This window comes from Epargyreus clarus, unplaced genomic scaffold (genome assembly GCF_041222505.1).
Source record: "Epargyreus clarus isolate Ecla_fem2 unplaced genomic scaffold, WU_Ecla_fem_2.2 ptg000024l, whole genome shotgun sequence".
Classification (NCBI taxonomy): Eukaryota; Metazoa; Arthropoda; class Insecta; order Lepidoptera; family Hesperiidae; genus Epargyreus; species Epargyreus clarus.
This window is the reverse complement of record NW_027332231.1, coordinates 11,715,607-11,733,901: the sequence shown is the minus strand read 5'-3', so window position 1 is coordinate 11,733,901 and position 18,295 is coordinate 11,715,607. Positions and strand designations below refer to the sequence as shown.

Below are 18,295 nucleotides of genomic sequence, written 5' to 3'. Positions count from 1 at the left end.
TGTTTACATTTTTGCATAAATTAAGTTATAGGTTTGATCATTTATAAACACTGTGAAAAATATGAACATTGGCGCCATAATATGATTAACAATCTTTTATGAACGTTTTTAAAGAAGAGTAACATATAAAATCAGTAAGCAATTGTATAAGATATAATATTAGCAAAATAAGTTTTTAACATAAAGAGGCTTTTGTAAGTTACTGATATATTAATTTAACTTATAAAAATGGATGCATTATTGATCAGCACCATCTATCAACGATAAACGGGTAAAATCAAAACAGTATTATTTAATATTTATTACAGAATTATTGCTAATGAATTATGTTCAAAATAAGTTATATAAAATTAGCAATACGTTTTAAATGAATTCTAGAATTATAAAACATTCAGAAACAATCCAAATTACATATAATAACATGTTTATTGAGTCTCATATAAATTTCATCCGTAAATTGCAACAAGGATATTTTATAGATGGCAAAGAAATTATAATTATTAAGTTTTAAGTTATAAAACGTTTAACATTGTTTTAAATATAAATAATTATATTATATTAAAATTTACTTTAATATAAACAATTATATTAAGTTACCATTATAATATTTGGAACCAAAATACATAGATTGATAAACTTGCAAACTTACAATTTATAAAACTTGCCACTAGATGGCGCTATTTTATATTATTTTGTAACATACTTTATGTAATACGCATTATTGAAGTAATATAAATAATCCGAATAATTACAGATATATGTTTGTTTCTCTTATCATTTTAGCAGATGCGTTCATTTACCTACCCTTTTTTCTATTCGATATATATCATAATTATCATTCGTAAGGAGTAAACTCCAATCGTGCGTCGTAGCTGACACACACACACTTTTTTTTATAAAATAGGTCTATATTATAATACAATTACTGCACACACATAATGTAGATTTTGTTATAAAACACTAAAATAAACGTTACTCACAGAGCTAGTAAGATTGCTAACTTAACTTTCCACATTCGTCCAAATGGTATCGTTTAACGTAATGACGAATAAGGACTCCCGCACACGAACAGCATTTGCAGTTAATATGTAAACTATATCAGCAGTGATAGCCTAGTGGTTTAGAAACGCGGCCTCTCATTCGAGGGGTCCGAGGTTCAAATCCCAGGCACGCACCTCTGATTTTCAAATTTATGTGCGTATTAGAAATTAATTATTACTTGCTTAAACGGTGAAGGAAAACATCGTGAGGAAACCTGCATACCTGAGAGATTTATAAAAATTCTTAAAGGTATGTGAAGTCTACCAATACGCACTTGGCCAGCGCGGTGGACTATGGCCTAATCCTTCTCATTCTGAGAGGAGACCCGTGCCCAGCAGTGGGACAGTAATGGGTCGATGATGATGTAAACTATGTGCGGAAGGTTTTACACTGCACGAAGTCGCGACCTCAACTGCACACAGTTGCTTGAACCGTGCGAAGTCGGCTGCAGTTGTGTGACGCCGTGGCTTGCTGTCAATCGACAACTTCAGTCACAGCCTCACACTAGGATTATCTGTGATATGGTTGCCTGAACACAAAGAAAAAGCAATACATGAACACTACCCAGATGGGATAACTAAATTTATCATAGGTTTTCTGACCGGGGATTGAACCCGGAACCGTGTGTCAATCACACAGGTAACCATATGTTACCGTACCACGCCACGCAACTTGTCACAGAATTGAAGCTATCGACTTAACTCATGCGGTTCGTTTTTTACCGACTGCAAACGCAGACTTCGTCTGTGAGCACCCTAACATCGCGTAAGTTGCTCGTAATGACGAAAAATCTCACGCAAGTTCGACGTAATGACGAGAAATGTAGCGCAAGTTCGACGGAATGACGAATAATCCCCGAGGTTGCGGTAATGGCGCTTTCTAAGAACTATTTTGTGCTTTGTACGGTAAAAAACTTAGCGGTTTAAGAAAATGAGGCTTATAAGTTCGTTTTATGAAGGCAGTTTAGTAGTTTTAAGGGTAATTACTGCTAAAAATGAATGTAATTGTTTTCAGCTGATTTGCTTACATCAAGTAAGCAATCAGTTCTTAGATTTTCGGATGAGTTAGAATATTTACTGTTGATGAGCACACAAAAAACCCTATGGGAGTCGTCACTATACACATAGACTAGGAAAGTTTTTATAAATATTTCTATTATAATGTCTTAGAAAACCCTCTCATTTAATACCTATACCTACCACGCACACCATTTATAAATAACTATCCGACGCGTGCGTTAATTATATCTTTGTGATCAATTGTGTTGTGAGAACTAATAAAGTACAACATTTTTGATGAACATTATGTTCGTACCGAACCGTTTTGTTAGCGCACGCCGTTAAAGCATCACATCTTGCCCAATTTCCATTGACTTGATACATACATATGCCATTATTTTTCTTTGAACGTTTTGTTCAATCGTAATAAAATATAGGCTATATCACCCCCAAATAGTGTAACTTTCTGATTGTGAAAGAATTTTCACGATCGGTTCAGTATTTCCTAAGATTAGCCCTTACAAACAAACAATCAAAGTCACAAACTTTACATCTTTATAATATTAGTATAGATCATTAATTTCAAAATCTAAATCCATCTTCAAATTTAAAACAAAGGTGACTATACCGGCAAGGTCTCAAAATGTGTAAAATAATATAAATATGGCAGCGGCTAAAGATATGAAATTAAATTTAAGTTTTTATTTAAAGGCAATCAAAAGTTCTTCAAACATCGCGGAGCGCGCCCGTTAACCTAATTACTGAATAAAATATTAAGCAAGCGGCTTTAAATTCGTTTTCAGGGCTAACAGTAAACAAAAATATACTGCTTAATCCTTTATTATGCGAAATCCACTAACATTAAGTATACAAATTTAAGTAAAGTGAATGATCTTAACAAATAATGAACAGAGGAAAATGTCTTTATTATTCATAAAAAATATAATGTTTTAACTACATTAAACTGTTTTAACTAGGTAGAGTTCAGTAGTATGACTGAATAATATTGTCTTACTCAAATATTGATGTAAATAATGAAAGATAGCAAAATATTTGAAATCCAAATATACAAGTTCTCTATACAGAGAAAATAGAAAAAAAATTGCCACCATAATCGCTATATTAATACAGCTTATTAGAAATCAATTGTCACTTGCTTTTATGGCGACGGACAACATCGTGGCAAAGCTGCATACTTAATAGAGCCTTAAAAATTATCAGAGGTATTCGAACTGTTATGATTCATATCTGGTCAGCCCGGGGGACAATGGCCTAACCTTTTTCATCCTGAAAAAGATCCGTTTCCAAGAATAGTAATTTATTGATATTTAATGAAACAGAAATATCTTTCACCACGTGTCTTTTTTCCAATTGTACTATTCACAATCCAACAACCCTGATCATACTTGTATTTCGTGAATATTTCGCCAAAATTATTCATTCCGTTAGTGTTCCAAGGTGACTGAAAAACCCTACAGCCAAAGCATTGTGAAGTGTCGCTGAGGTGATGCTCAACACCTAACCGATTCGAAACTGTTACCTCAGAAATAGCATCGTTGCATATGCATTAGCATGGCCTGAATTAAGCACCTCATACATATGTTTGATTATGTAATCCGTTCTTATCTCAGATAAAGTGCTGTAAATGCTTTGCATGGAATCTTCGCAAGGTTCAAAAGCTTAACTGATGTTGTCTTGTTTTTAAATAGTTACTACCACGCATATAAATTTGTTAAAACCTTCATTTAGGTCGACAATTTTAGAATTGATCACATACTTAATGCTCTTTAAAAGGTGGTAAAACTAGTATTCGTTGACTGCGAGGTACCAACGCCAAGCCTATTTTAGTGTTTAACAGTTTGTATATTTCGGTGGAAGTGTGTGAATGCTGCTATTATCGGAACCTCTAACATCTAAAGTCATCATGTAGATATCCCTATGATGGGAGTACAATCTAGAACTTTAACTAGCAGGCTTGTTTAAAAGGACCGCTGGGGTACTTGGGTCGAAATTCTTATCTCCACACGTTCCCGATATGTAACTTTATTCTAATGTCTTACATATCTCAAAAAACTATCACGATTTTTTCAGAACGACTTACCACCAATTGATTAAACTCATGGATGCCAATTTTCCTCCCCAGCGTCTATTGCTAATTTATATGTACTTGAATTTATTTGGACAAAACTACAGATAGCAAGAACCACTTGAGATAATCTATTTCAGTAAAAGATTAAAATGTAAAAGTAAAAACGAAACAGCTAAAAACAAGCACGATGCAAGGTATATCTAAAGATATGCGGAAAGCTCAGGAAGTAGGTCAGCTTGCAAGCAAAGGTCGATCTGTCAACTTTGCATACCCGAGTGAGACACTGGCGTATGGTATTTTTAGATGTCGGTTCATGGTTACATTTGGTCAAGAATCTATAAATATGAGAATGAAAAAAGAATCTATAACTGGACAATTTAGAATCACAGATAAAAATATGAGTGTTGAACTGAGTGCGAGTGGATATACAAAATTGTGCCTTAAAAGTCATAAGTTCACACTAAGATTAGTTAACAAGGGACCTAGGAGTATTTATCCCATTGATCCATCCATCAGCTATTTGAGATCCACTGCAGGACATAGGCTTTCCCTAATTGTTTCCATTCTAACCGGTTCCTTGCCTTCTGAACCTAAAGTTTCCGCTGTCTTCTTCGGATCATCAGTCTACCTAGTTGGGTGGATACCGAATAGAAGCACGCACACACCTTGAACAAATCACAGATTACGCAGCTGTAAATGTGACACAAATATTTAAAAAGTATTATTTTTGCAAATTCCAGACTTCCACTGCCCTGGCTCCTGTACGGCCTGATATACGGGGAGCCTGTGCAGGTCAACTCGAAAGGCATGGTCTGCAGCATAGTGCTGCTGTTCGCCATGCTGCTCTTCGTCATCCTCAGCATCGCCTGCTTCAGGTGGAAGATGAACAAGGGACTCGGGTTCACCATGTTCCTGCTGTACTTCGTGTTCGTCGCAGTCAGCTTGGGCTTAGAGTATGGTTACCTCCACTGTCCGAGCGAGTAAAACTTCCAAAATATCAAGGGTTTGATGGTGTCAATGATACGGGTAACAATATAGACTTAAGGGCCATGGATTGAGATGCGCAGAAGTTTAAAAAGAATTCAGACAGAGAAACGGATGGTAAAGCATCTACGATATACGATGCCTCATGCAATCTAGTATAAGAATAAGAAATAATCGGGACTAATGATCATGTAGCGAAACATAAACATGCTAGTTAAGAAAACGAATAAATTTACAAAATAACCAAACTTATAGTATAAAGTATTGTAGGTAAAGTTTTCATAAAATGAATATCGTTTTTCAAACAGTAGCAGACGCGATACAAATCTGAATTATTTACAAATTAGTGTAAGCTTTATTCTATACAGCAATAGTAGTGTAGAGATAGCAACGTCAAAGTATACAGGGATTGAAATTGAATTCCAGAAGGATATAAACTTTAAGGGATCAGACCACAAGAAGTCTATTGTCTACAGTCTGTAAATGTTACAAATACCGATTTAACAGCGTTATATTTAAATAGATTTTGTTGATTATATGAAAAGAAATAATGAAGAATGAAGCTTCTTACACAGATGTGAACGATACAACGAAATCAGGAACAATGGATTTTGTAAAATACAGAAAAATGTAATAGCACCTTAAATGTGCACAATCTTTGACATTGCTATCTCATTATAACAATATTAGCTGCCATATTTTGCCAATTTATTAATAGCCGGTGATTCGCCTTAATACTCACTAATTCTTATGAAAAACAAAAAACAATAAAAAGAAAGCCAGAAGATAAAGGCAATGTGGGTAGAGATGATGGTGTTGTTAATAATTATTTGATGTTTTCTCATTTTGAAAGATTTTTTAAATGTTCAAGCACAATCGTTGAAAATCATGATTATTGCTCAATCGCACACAAATATGTTAATTACAGGACATGTTTTAATAAATGATGTTATTATTTAACATATTAATACTGTAGATGGATTAAAAGGACGATAAACATGTAAAATATGAACAGTACTTAAGTAAAACTCAATGAATGCAATAAAAAGCTGTGAATGGAAATTTCTTTACCTCGAAAGTAATGTTTGACAAAGACAGATATTTGTATAAGGATAATATTAATATAATGTAGCCATCAATAGAGACTGTAGTCATTTATATGAATGTTAGTAGTTAAATCAAATTTGGTGGCGCTTACGATAGTTTCGTACAACTAAGTTTTAATGTCTTAAAACTTGATGTTGTGTGTGTCGATTAGTTTGTCGTAACTTTGTTTTGTAAATACGTTTTTTTGTATAGCGCAAATGGCGGTTAGTGTCCAATATTACGTCTTCGTGTTGTAATTATTTAATGGGTCGTATAGACTCAGTCCATGTGTTGATAATTTCTATTTTATTGTATAGCGAAGTGACGAGTGATATGACGGCAATATTTTATTCCTTACAATTGAAAGAAAATGATAAATACTAAAGTCTTGACAGCGATGTTAATCATAATGATTTTGAATAAACAATAAATATAACTAATTCTATTAATATAAAAATACAATAAAAAAGTAAGGAATACAATATTGTTGAAGAAAATATTGTCTATGCACAAAAGCTAGATAGAACAGTGTAAATACACAAGTAGGGAATGAAGATGTCGCAGGAGCGGGGCAGATGCGGCTGAATATTTAATTATTATATTAACGTCATTCCATAAAATGTGCCTAAGAGTTCCTACGAGCTCAGACATTTAGCTTCGATAGTTTTAAAGTAACACTCTGTGGAGTTTTACACTTCCATCTATTAATAGAGCTGTAGTAATGTAATGAGTGCACATATGTCCCGCTCTTTCTTAAATTGTAATTAGAATTACACTATCCTTAAACCTCATTCTTTAACTACAAACATGTCTTCGTTTCCACCGTTCTCCTTATCTCCGAATCCTACAGGTGATGCTTCGGGTACATTGTTGTCAATTCTATGATTAATATTGACATTGTATTCCCAACAGACACGGTTTAATATGGCACGGTAACTTCGTCTAAACTTACTAATTTAAGATATTAAAGACGAATGTCTCGTAAACCGTCCGTAGGTTCTTTATTTAAGTTCTCTGCTGTCAATCACGTGTTCCCCTCTCGTTTGACGGTCACATGACCGGTAACAAAGATTTTTAATAACGTTTTTGTAAACTCAATTGTTGAAATCCCAGAAAGTTTTATATTGATAACCCGCCTATTTGACATAGCAATAAATAGACTAGAATAGATAGTTAAATATTTATATTGTTAAGCTTTAACAACTCAGACCATTGTGACGCTCAAACGATAGAATGTTTATCATCAAATGTCTATCAATAAACATAATCGTTTTACATGAATGCGCACAAATATTCCACAATGATAGTAGAGACGCTTTAATCAAAGCTATGTTATTCAATTCAAATATCAGAAGTGATATAAAAGGAACATTAAAAGTTGCACAAACTTTCAAAATTATGATAAGAGAACAGCAAAAGGGACAAAAAAGTGACATATCGATAGTATCTGAAAAATCGATTAGATTTACTGTGATAAGAGCATGCTTATGATGTATTCTTATAACTTTAAACGAGCCATCTCTGTTCGGATCGCATGATACGTGTATATAATACTCTAAGATTGGATTTGATAATAGCCTTCTGTAGATCGCTTAGCGTGCCACTTCTGGTCAAGCAGTTTCATCTACTAAATTTTCCTGTCGATCATGTTTCAAATCAAATTCTTCTAATATCTTCCTATCTACTGCTTCTTAATTATTTACCTTTCTAAAATCAAGATGACTAACAAATGAAACTGTAAGATCTTTACGTGGCCACTCTGTACAATTAATCTAAGGTTCGAACGAATTTTTCTCTGTCTCAATTAAACTTTCTTTAAGGGTTGGTGATATGATATATTAACTAGAGTTATGTAGACGCTGTCGTACCTATCTCGTATGTATATTTACTGAGAAGCACAAAGTACGCGGTGTAACTATCGTATTATCTAAACGCCACACGATTCTACATGCTATATTGATCTATAATTATACACTAGTGTCTTCTATCTATCTCTTGAATAATATTTACTTAGTAGAGTCTGTAAATTAATCATCCTTCCATGATTGTTTCTAGTTATTCTATTTGCGAATAGGGATTTGAAGTGATGACGGGTTCTTGTGGGTTTTTATCTAAATCTATCATATCATGGCGCGGACCTGTCACCTCATGCGTAGTTACATTAACAATTGCATTTGTTCAGTACCAAATAGCACGAGCCGATCTAGACTTCATTGTATTTCAAACTTCGTTATTAATACTAGAAACTGTAAGAGTTGAAACGATATTAATCTCGGTATCGCTACGATTTGATACCTTTTAACACATAAATAACCTTTATAACTTCTTCGTAGTGTAAGTCTAGGCTTAACGTATCGTAAAAATTTAAAAATGTTAATTACATAACAAAATTGAAATATGATATCCAGGTAGAGTTGTTACTAGAGTGATGGTTTTTATATAAAATAACGAAGGGAAAACTATTAAAGAAAATAAAAAAATATATTTCACTTCACTTTCTTGGTCATGTGACTTGATACGAACACCATAATGTAATTTCGTCTATTGATAAGCTCTAGTTGCTCTCTCTTCTTCTCTTAGATTCTTTAAGGGCCCATGTCAAAGAAAGTGGGGTGTCCTTAGTGATCCATTTTTTTGTAGCTGACACATCTCGATTTCGAGAGATTATACGATTTTCATATCAGTGTTGCGTTTTGTGATTTATTTCTAAGTTTTACAACTTTCCATCAATCGATATATTTATTAATAATATAACGATACGTATGTATATTTAATTATATTCATGTTTATTTTTATAAAATATTATTTTCAATAGTTTTAATTTCACAGTGTTTATTATAATTGTTAAGTTCCCTTCCATTCTTTAAAATATATTTTTATTATAATACTTACAACGAATAAATATTCGCGAAATGCATGATGACCAAATAAAACTATAGAAATCGTTATAACGTAACATTTTAATGTTATATCATTATCGTTTAATAGAAACAAATATATTTGCAATATATTCAATTTAATAATATGCAATTGTAGCTTAAATGTAATCTTCCAATAATTCTTAAAGTAGAATTTAAAGAAATATACTACTTATTATGAACAAAATTACATTTTTTTATAATAATACAAGTTAATAAAAACAAAAACTGTCGAACTCGAGATGCCAGCGTAGATTGTTAATAGTGATACTATTAATTAAGTAAAAATATAAAATGTTATTAATTTTAACGAGGTAGCTAAGTTTTAGGAATTTTTAAAACGTTGTAACGATAATGGGAAGGCTCGAACGGATTGATTTAGAAGATACGTTGTTGTAATTTTGGAATATTCCAGCAGTATTATAAGTTCTAAGTGAATTGTGTGATCGTTTCAAAATCTATGTTCTCATGAAATCTGAAACTGAAGAAAATCTAAGAGAAAGTACAAATTGCTTAAGCAAATACGGTATTAGATATAGAGTTGTAGGCAACGGGTTTTTATTACAAAGGTACATAATTGTACTTTTATTATTTTAAGAACTATGTTTGAGTATTAAGATTTTTCATTATTTCAGCATTCTGATTATTTCAGATTTAAATTTTATTTATGTAGTAAGTGTGTTACCTCTTATGGAGATGTAGCCTAATTATTTAGTATAATTGATTGATAAATAATTTAAAAAGGATAACGTCGCAAAGTTTCAGATTTCATGGACAATAATACGATGGAAGGTAAATTTTTTATTGTTATCACATATAGTATGAGTATAATATTGCACTTTTATTAATAATAATATTATATATACAGAACAAGTTTCAACGAATACAACAGGAACATTAAACAAAATAATATACGAATAATACAGTAGTTATAATATTTTCAGAGTTGAAAGTGTATTTTTATATTTTATTGTATAATAAGTGATAGACTTTTGTGTAAAAGATTATGATATTTTTATGTAGATATACTTAATTAATGTTTTCGTAGTCCCAGTACAAACATTGTGAAATAGTAGTTTATACATAGTTATAATATTGTAAAGAAATTCGTCTTTGGCGAAGGATTTCTTTGTCAAAGTTAAACTGATTATTTCTTGTACTATTAATGTAGAAACAGCAACTCTAAACTTTATGTTTGCACTGATGTTTATTTAGCTTAACATATGTATGTTGTCGCCAGTTTATTTAATATTTGATAACAAAAAACTAAGAGATGCATTAATGTGATTTATATAAAACGAAACAGCAATGAGTCAAGCGTTTTTTCTTCAATTATAAATGCAAAGTGTTCTACCAAGTTTGAAAGACGCTCTATGTCAAATTATGAATACCTAAAGCCGTTGCTGTTTTGGTATTACTAACCTAAATGTGCCTACAACAACATTACTATTAATCTCCATTGTAACTTAAGTCCTTCTTTATAATCTCTCTTTAGTTTAATATTTACTTTTATTCTTCTTCATCCTTCTTTTATTGAAATATTCAGCTCTAGCTAGTAATTACTCTTCCAATTTATAATACAAACAAATATTATCAAGTACAAGGTAATAATTGTTTATATACAACATAAGTTTACCTTCCATCGTCCATTTACGATGCTGCGTTAGAAGTACATTAAAATTGTTTAAAATATACGAAATAATATACTTAACTTTTAAAAACATCATATGTTTGAAAACTATAACATGCATAAATCTTAGTTTATTCATCTCTAGACCAAATATGACAAAGCTTAGTTAGCTCTTTGACTATGATTTAGAAAACAACAGCAACCTTAAGTGTACTAATAACCAGACAACAATAATCAATTGTAATATTGTTCTTTGTAAAAAAGCTATAGTTTGACACAAGAAATATCTATAGATAATAATGTCAATAATTTTACTCGCCTGAATATAACTTCGGTACATAATTCGGTACAACGGTACTTATAACTTCGGTACATAATTTGGTACTACGGTACTTTGTAATGTACTTTTGACGCGGCACGTCTTTCTCCCGTACTATCTATCAACGTTGTTCTTATCAAAGCTTTTATTGATTGTTGAATATTGTGATAGTTTTAAATGATAGCTCGCAGATGTTTATAGTATATTGGTTTTTATATAGTTACTTAAATAATTTCTGCGTGTAATGAGCAATGGCGGATGTCGCCTGTCAACCGTATTATGAAAAATTACAATAAAAATAATAAAATAGTCAGTTATATGGCGTATTCATTTTTATGTTTATCCTTTTTTTTTTTTTTTTATATAACCCTGATAAACATAGTCTTTGTACTAATTCTGTTATTATTCTCCCTCAGTGGAAGGACCTATGGCTATATAATGGCTGACATGAAGTAAGACTGTAACTTGACGTAGGAGGGTTGATTGCAGATGTCCACGTAGTCCAATGTTACTTAACATCAGGTGACCTGTGAATTTCTTTATATGACAATTTCAAAATAAAACGAATAATACAATTAAAAACATTTAATTTTCAATATTTCGAACGAATATATTAGTTGAATTAATGTATCATTTTTATACAAAAATATATAAGCCCGGTTACGCACTAGCGGTTAACCGTGGGGGCGGCTAACCGCGCGACTAGACGCCTTATCCGTTTAATATGCATCGCTTGAAATTGTATGCACTTACAGCCATTATTTATAATCAATCGATTCAGTGTTTTGCCAATCAAAAATATATAAGCCCGGTTACGCACTAGCGGTTAACCGTGGGGGCGGCTAACCGCGCGACTAGACGCCTTATCCGTTTAATATGCATCGCTTGAAATTGTATGCACTTACAGCCATTATTTATAATCAATCGATTCAGTGTTTTGCCAATCAAAAATCGACAAAGATATCTGCATACTAGATGTAGTATGGAGTAATATTGAGGTACCGTCGTCTCATGTGTACACGCCGCGAACAATGGTATGGTATGAGCGGGGCATGGTCCCCCCTCACTCTGCTGGAAGCTACGGTGTAAGTCGAATGTGCGAGCGGTGTGTACATCAGTGAGCCGATACTTTAACATAAAATGAAACACAAACAGTACACCAGACATTAACAAAATTCAACCTTTGGTAGGTAAAAATGTCTAGGTTGATTATTAATAATGAGCGTTAGCTATCACAAAGTAATAGGAGATGCTAGTCACGCTGTTAGCCGTTCTCTCGGTTAATCGCTAGTGCATAGGAGGGATAACATTAAATACATACTGTTTTATATAAAGTCTAACTATAAAAAGAAGTTAACACAAACTAATACATAATATTACATGAGAATAATACTATAATTTTACTAATAATTTTTAATGTTTAAATTCATTCATAATATATAATACTGAGTATGACATGAATTTACAAATAACATTGGCAAATAGACCTACAGAATCAATTTTATATTGACAATTTTTTCATAAATATGATGATGATGTGATGTGATTACTCGTAATAGTAAGTAACAGTTGGAATGTATCCTTTGAGCTTATTTAAAATGTATTCATGTAAACACTGTTTCTTATTTGGGTAATCCATTTAATAAATAAATAAATAAATAAAAATAAGTAAACTGGAAGTGTCTTTGTGTGATTTAAACTAATTGCATTTAAACTTATATGGTAATTTGGATGAGCTCAAAATCATTTTTTGCCTGTTTATTCATTAATGTGGAAAGCAACTTGACAAATTTAATGTGTTACTACATACAGGCACAACACAAGCGCTTTATTATAATTAGCCATCAACCGTATTAGATTTTTATAGACGTAGAAAGAGGTAGACTGCTGCTGACTTGTAATAAGGACCTTATTAGGAGGCGAAAATTAACTTTCAATATTGATGATGATGATGATTGATGAAAGATTTATATGTTTTCATTTCATTATTACTGTTTTTTTTTAATTATAATTATTTTGGACAGGTTTTTACTGGACAGTGATTGGACAAATTACATCATAATAAATATATAAAATCGGCGTAGATTTCAAAATACGTACTAAAAATATCAAAGGAATCATTTGGTTGTTTATACTTTATTTTTTTATTTGGACACAACAATTACGAGATTTTATAAAGCAAGAACTAAAAAGATTATTAGATATTTTTTATGTTTTACCATATTAGACCACTTATTCAATGAAAATATATATGTATTTATCATAGATTAGTAAAGATTACTCACTCCTAACAAGAAAATGTACCCAGTTTTGAGAATTGAAACAGTTGCGTAAAAAAGTTTTGCCACGTCTCCGTGTCTAAAATGTCCCTAAAATATTTGAAATAATTATTTATTCATTATGTAAATAACGCAGTATTAGTTATTTATTCGTAATTTTTGTCTAAAAATGTTTTTATTTGTCAAGAATTCAAAAAAAGAACTTACTATAATAAGCTGTTTGTGGCTTCATTCAATTTCAAGGCGGCGAAGTATCTTTACTAATCCATGGTATTTATAATAATAAAAGGGACAAATATGGAAATAAAAAAAAATAAATATCAAAACAAAACATTTATAAGACAAAATTATTTCTTTGCGATCCGCGACCAGCATATACTAGTATAAATTTTTTAATCGGGCAACATACTCGTACATACCTAGAAGTCACATGTACGGGAACAACAAAAATATACGAGTACATGATATCGCGGGCTCCAAGCCATTGGGGAGTATAAAAAGTAGGGTTTTTTTTTTTAATTTATTACGTAATTTGTTTAAAATTCTCTTAATGGATCATAATAAAAGGTTATTTTTCAAGAAAACAATGAAATACTTTTTGATGTAAAAAAAAGTTATAAAATTTTTGTCTTCTCAAAAGTAGAAGTATTAAGTATACGCCCCTGTGCCTTGAAACCCACGATATTATTTTTTTTAACCCATAGTAAAAGCTATGGTATAATTATTTGATTTCTTATGGCTAATATATAAGTACTTCAAATACTTCATCTATTGAAAATTCATGCCATTTAATACTTCTGGTCCATCCAAATTTCTTCACGACTATCCCTGCAGCTCTATAATTTTGTAAATTAAAATCATTTTGAAATAAATAAATACGTATTTTTGAGATACAATACATTTCAGTGCAATCAATCTGATTGTTTAAAAAAATTCCTTAGATACTTTTTTATATTTTATCAAAAAATGCCATTATTCTATATCCACGCTTAATTAAAATAATTTAAAAAATCACTTCATAATAAAATAATAACGCCATAATTAAGATACCATTTCACATGTCTAAGATATTAATATGTGCCTAGAAGTTAAATATATCTATTTATATAAAAACATCGACCACATACAATCCCTAAGCAAAGTTAAAAAATATAAATACAAAGCCGTGTTAATTAGTATTAAATACATAGTTACTTTTATAATTGCGAGATATAATAAATGTACTAATTAAATATAGGTAAGATGAAAAAACGCTGTTATACAGACTTCCTATTCAGTACTAATACTATAAAGGTATTCCTACCAATTCTGTTAAACAATTAACAGAACGTTTAGACAAATATTTCTCAGTTCATCTTAAAAGTTTGTGACCAAAAATTCTGTCACATTATCCGCTCATACAAGCTTAAGGTAGGTTTCATATACTTTGCTACCTTCAAGAACCTAATAAAACTAGACTGGTGCCTAACATCAACACAGCAACGACTCTGCAAAGAGATGCGTTGTCTCCAACAGTCATCCTTCCATGAAGGGAACATTTAAAAGACAATACTTGACACTCATTTTGCCCTCACGTTACTCAAACTGAGACGTTTCTGGGGTTCCATTTTCAAATTTCAAATCCAACCGCATGCGGCTCACGTGGTTTCATTGGTGGCGAGGGTAGTTAGAGGAGGGCGTGGCGGAGGCGCTTGCGACAGAACAACAAAAACGCCAGTAGCGCCGCGACCGCCGCGCCAGCCAGAAGTGTCGTCTCATCTCTACGTGTAGCCCCCGCTCTTTCTACTACCGCACTCTGAAATGGTAATTTACAAATTCTAATCACACTATTTGAACAACTGTAGAATATTAACTAGTTTAATTACGAAAATGCTATTAAGGAAAAATAAATATTAGTAGCATATTATACTAGCCCTGTCCAAAAAATAAATGTACGGAATTTTTGAAAATATTTTACAAAAAAAATCATGTATTGTTTTAAATTAGTACATAATCGTATTACTTAAGAAAATTCTCCCTATCTAATTACTATCTGTAAGGAAATGATTTTAAGTATGAAGATATATGCTGCTAAGTAAAAATGTATAATGGATTTGTTTTTGTCATAAGTATAAACTACTAAATAGCATTGTTAAATTGATACGTGTATAGTAGCGAAAAAAATATATGTATATGATGTATAACACCATAGAACTGAATAAAAGACTGTTAACTATGTTCTGTAGATATAGGGTCTGAATATAGGGTCACATTGAAAACGACAGGAAATAAGTTAAAAAAATATCTGTAAGTAAACCTAAAATTATTTGTGTAATGAACTCATTGACAATGATTACAAAACATAAATCGAACGAAGTCTCACCCATCCCCCATGCCGGATGGCCCATGGCGTGGCGCACTGCGCAACATGCCGCGCCGCCCAGTCCGACGCACGACACCAGCCGCCCACGCGCACTGCGCGCGCGCATACCTCGCACAGAAACGCTAGCACCAGCAACGCGCGGTGCTCTACGTGGCTACACGCCTGCAATTACATATTGATGTGATTTTACACAGTATTTCAAAATAAAAATAACCCATTGACATTTATGATGAAACAATATCAGTATTAAGATTTTTTTAACTGCGTGATAAAGTGGAGACAATTACACGAAGTGATCAAATGTATTGACTGACAAATGACTGACTATTGACTAAGTTGACCAGTTGTAAATTGATGAAATTCAATTCTAAAGGCTTTGGAGAAATCTCTCAAACAACTGGGTTTCACTCTCACTATTATTAAAAGATTATGGTACCTGACATAGCTCTTGCATGATATCCTCGAAGGCGACCTCATCAAGACACAACAAGGGAATGCTCTCAGCTCTATCAGCCAACCTCGCCCGAGCCTTGGTCTCTCGGAACCTCTTCGCGGCTCGTTCTAGGGCTCTCCAGTCACGCCAGTACATCCACCAGCCCCTGGAATTGTATGAATCTTTTTTCCAATTTTGGATTCCAATTTTCATTAAGTAAAATTTTATATTTGATCTAAGTTTAAAGATATAAAACTGTACAGATTAAACATTTGGGATTCTTTATTCGGAACAAATAAAGCTGATTTAAAATTTTTAATGGAATTAAAAAGCAGAAAAGATAAGTTAAATATTGAAGACAAAAGAGCAAAAATCTAAATGGGGATCTGGTATTAATTACTAAATCAGTATAAGTAATATTTTAAAACAAAAATATAACACACTTTAGAGGAAAATATGGATATCCCGATCTTTGTACCTTGGATCAGGATTAGCAGGTGCCAACATGCAGAGTGGTGGTCGCAACTCCTCAAGTCTCAAGTGCTGTAGAAGTAACGCCCTGAACAGCCTGACCCCTTTCTCCTCTTCCTCGCCCTCAAGGTATGGTCCTCGCCAGTGTCCTTGGCAGTCATCACGACGTTCCTCATCCAGGGACACTTGGCGGATAAGAGGTGCTCTGGGAGTTTCGTAATCTTCTAGAGGTTGGACCACACTGCATGCTAGAATATAAAGATTCTTTTTAACAAGAATGTAATTTAGGAATCATAATAATTTTAAGAGTTTATAAACAACTTAAAGATCGGAAGACAAAGTAGGTATTCGTTTTTGATAACTTAAATAGATTGTCTTATTATTTATCAAAAAATTATTAAATAAGAACTTCACATTAAATAAACGCAATGTAGCTCTCTCATACAAAATAATGAAAAAAATATAAATTCAACCTAAAATCCTTCTCTGCGGCACAAAATATCCGAAACGAAGTTCGCTTAGAAACTAATTATGTAATTAGGACATAAAACAGGCTAATCCAATAAACACTAAAACACTTCGACAGGTAAACATTTTTACTGAAACACTCGGCGACAAAGTAAATAACCTATCCATTGAGCATCGGTGTTCAGCACAAATCAAAAGATACATTGGAAGAATTGACTGAAACAAACACTTACATTGTGTCGCGGATATTGGAGGCACTAAGTCCATTTCTAACGCCTTGGTCTGTCCAGCAATTCCTTGAGTTTCTCCAGGAGACACGACAGGAATGACAGCAGACGCTAAACACTTGTGACCTTGGGTTCCGTGTCATGCCACGGCCCTGACACAGATCGCCACGCATGCGCGTACGAAACCCTTTGTGAGGGAACTTTGAAAGGGGTCCATACTATTATATCGTATGATGAATATAGTTTGTAAACTGTAAAATGGTTACTAATGCTTGGTCTCTATGCTGCGATGTTTCTTTTGTTAGCCGTTTCTTCACGTCTTTTACTTTGTTCGAGCTTCTCCGCACACATGCGGCGCACTTCTAACTTTTTATTTGTATTCAGCTTTCCTAGTTATTTTCAAGATAAAAACCTATAAAGTCCTTTCTTGTTTCGTAAGAGTCGCATCAAAATAAGTCCTACATTTCGACGACCCGCGTGGCGGAGCGGTCACCATGCCGGTCTGACGCGCAAAGGGGTTCGATCCCCGGCCAGACAGATTTCTAAATGATGAATTTAGATTTCTGTTTCTGGGTCTGGGTGTTTGTGTATTTGTCTCTGTGTGTGTCCATAGCACCCACGATACAGGGAATCCTAATGTGGGGCTGTGAATGTAAAAAGCGTTTTTTTAATTTGTATATTAAACTTACCAAGGAATTATATTTTCAGAAGAACTTCGTACTTTTTATCAACTTAAGATTTGTTAGAAGTGCGAGTAGTTTAACAAAATACAATTTAACGTAATCTTAATAGTAATAAATGACGATATGTATGTATTAATGTACTATAATACATGAAAACATAAAAGAAGATGAGAATAATCACGTTACTTTGCAAATAAAAATCCCTCGCCACCAGGTTCACCAAGTTCAGATTGGTAGACTTCACGTACCTTCAAGAAATAAAATGGAGATCTCTCAAACGTTTATAATTCCTCTGTATTGATGAATT

At 32.7% G+C, this 18,295-nt stretch overlaps 2 protein-coding genes across 5 annotated transcripts in view; one reads left to right on the top strand and one right to left on the bottom strand.

Annotated features, from left to right (window-relative positions):
* LOC140752276 (sodium/potassium/calcium exchanger Nckx30C) overlaps positions 1 to 9,872 on the top strand; it is a 91,736-nt gene extending 81,864 nt beyond the window's left edge. For all 4 annotated transcript variants that reach the window (XM_073086503.1, XM_073086502.1, XM_073086504.1 and 1 more), the window contains one exon: positions 4,869 to 9,872. In XM_073086503.1, coding sequence (XP_072942604.1) covers positions 4,869 to 5,112 — 244 coding nt within the window. In that variant the 3' untranslated portion in view covers positions 5,113 to 9,872. The remainder of the gene's footprint in view (positions 1 to 4,868) is intronic.
* Positions 9,873 to 14,460: 4,588 nt separating this feature from the next.
* Positions 14,461 to 17,461, bottom strand: LOC140752413 (uncharacterized). The gene is made up of 5 exons (XM_073086699.1): positions 17,312 to 17,461; positions 16,618 to 16,858; positions 16,143 to 16,305; positions 15,707 to 15,868; positions 14,461 to 15,139 (listed from the first exon to the last, which is right to left on the bottom strand). Exons 1-5 carry the CDS (start codon positions 17,343 to 17,345, stop codon positions 15,011 to 15,013), a joined length of 729 nt encoding a protein of 242 aa, XP_072942800.1. The 5' UTR covers positions 17,346 to 17,461; the 3' UTR covers positions 14,461 to 15,010.
* Positions 17,462 to 18,295: the final 834 nt, after the last annotated feature.

What these genes read in the sequence shown, in the direction of transcription:
- LOC140752413 (XM_073086699.1), bottom strand. Translation starts at nt 17,345, where the DNA reads ATGGACTTAGTGCCTCCAATATCCGCGACACAAT. An exon ending in CCTGCTAATCCTGATCCAAG is followed by an intron (nt 16,306 to 16,617) that starts GTACAAAGATCG and finishes ATACAATTCCAG; the next exon opens with GGGCTGGTGGATGTACTGGC. An exon ending in TCATGCAAGAGCTATGTCAG is followed by an intron (nt 15,869 to 16,142) that starts GTACCATAATCT and finishes ATGTAATTGCAG; the next exon opens with GCGTGTAGCCACGTAGAGCA.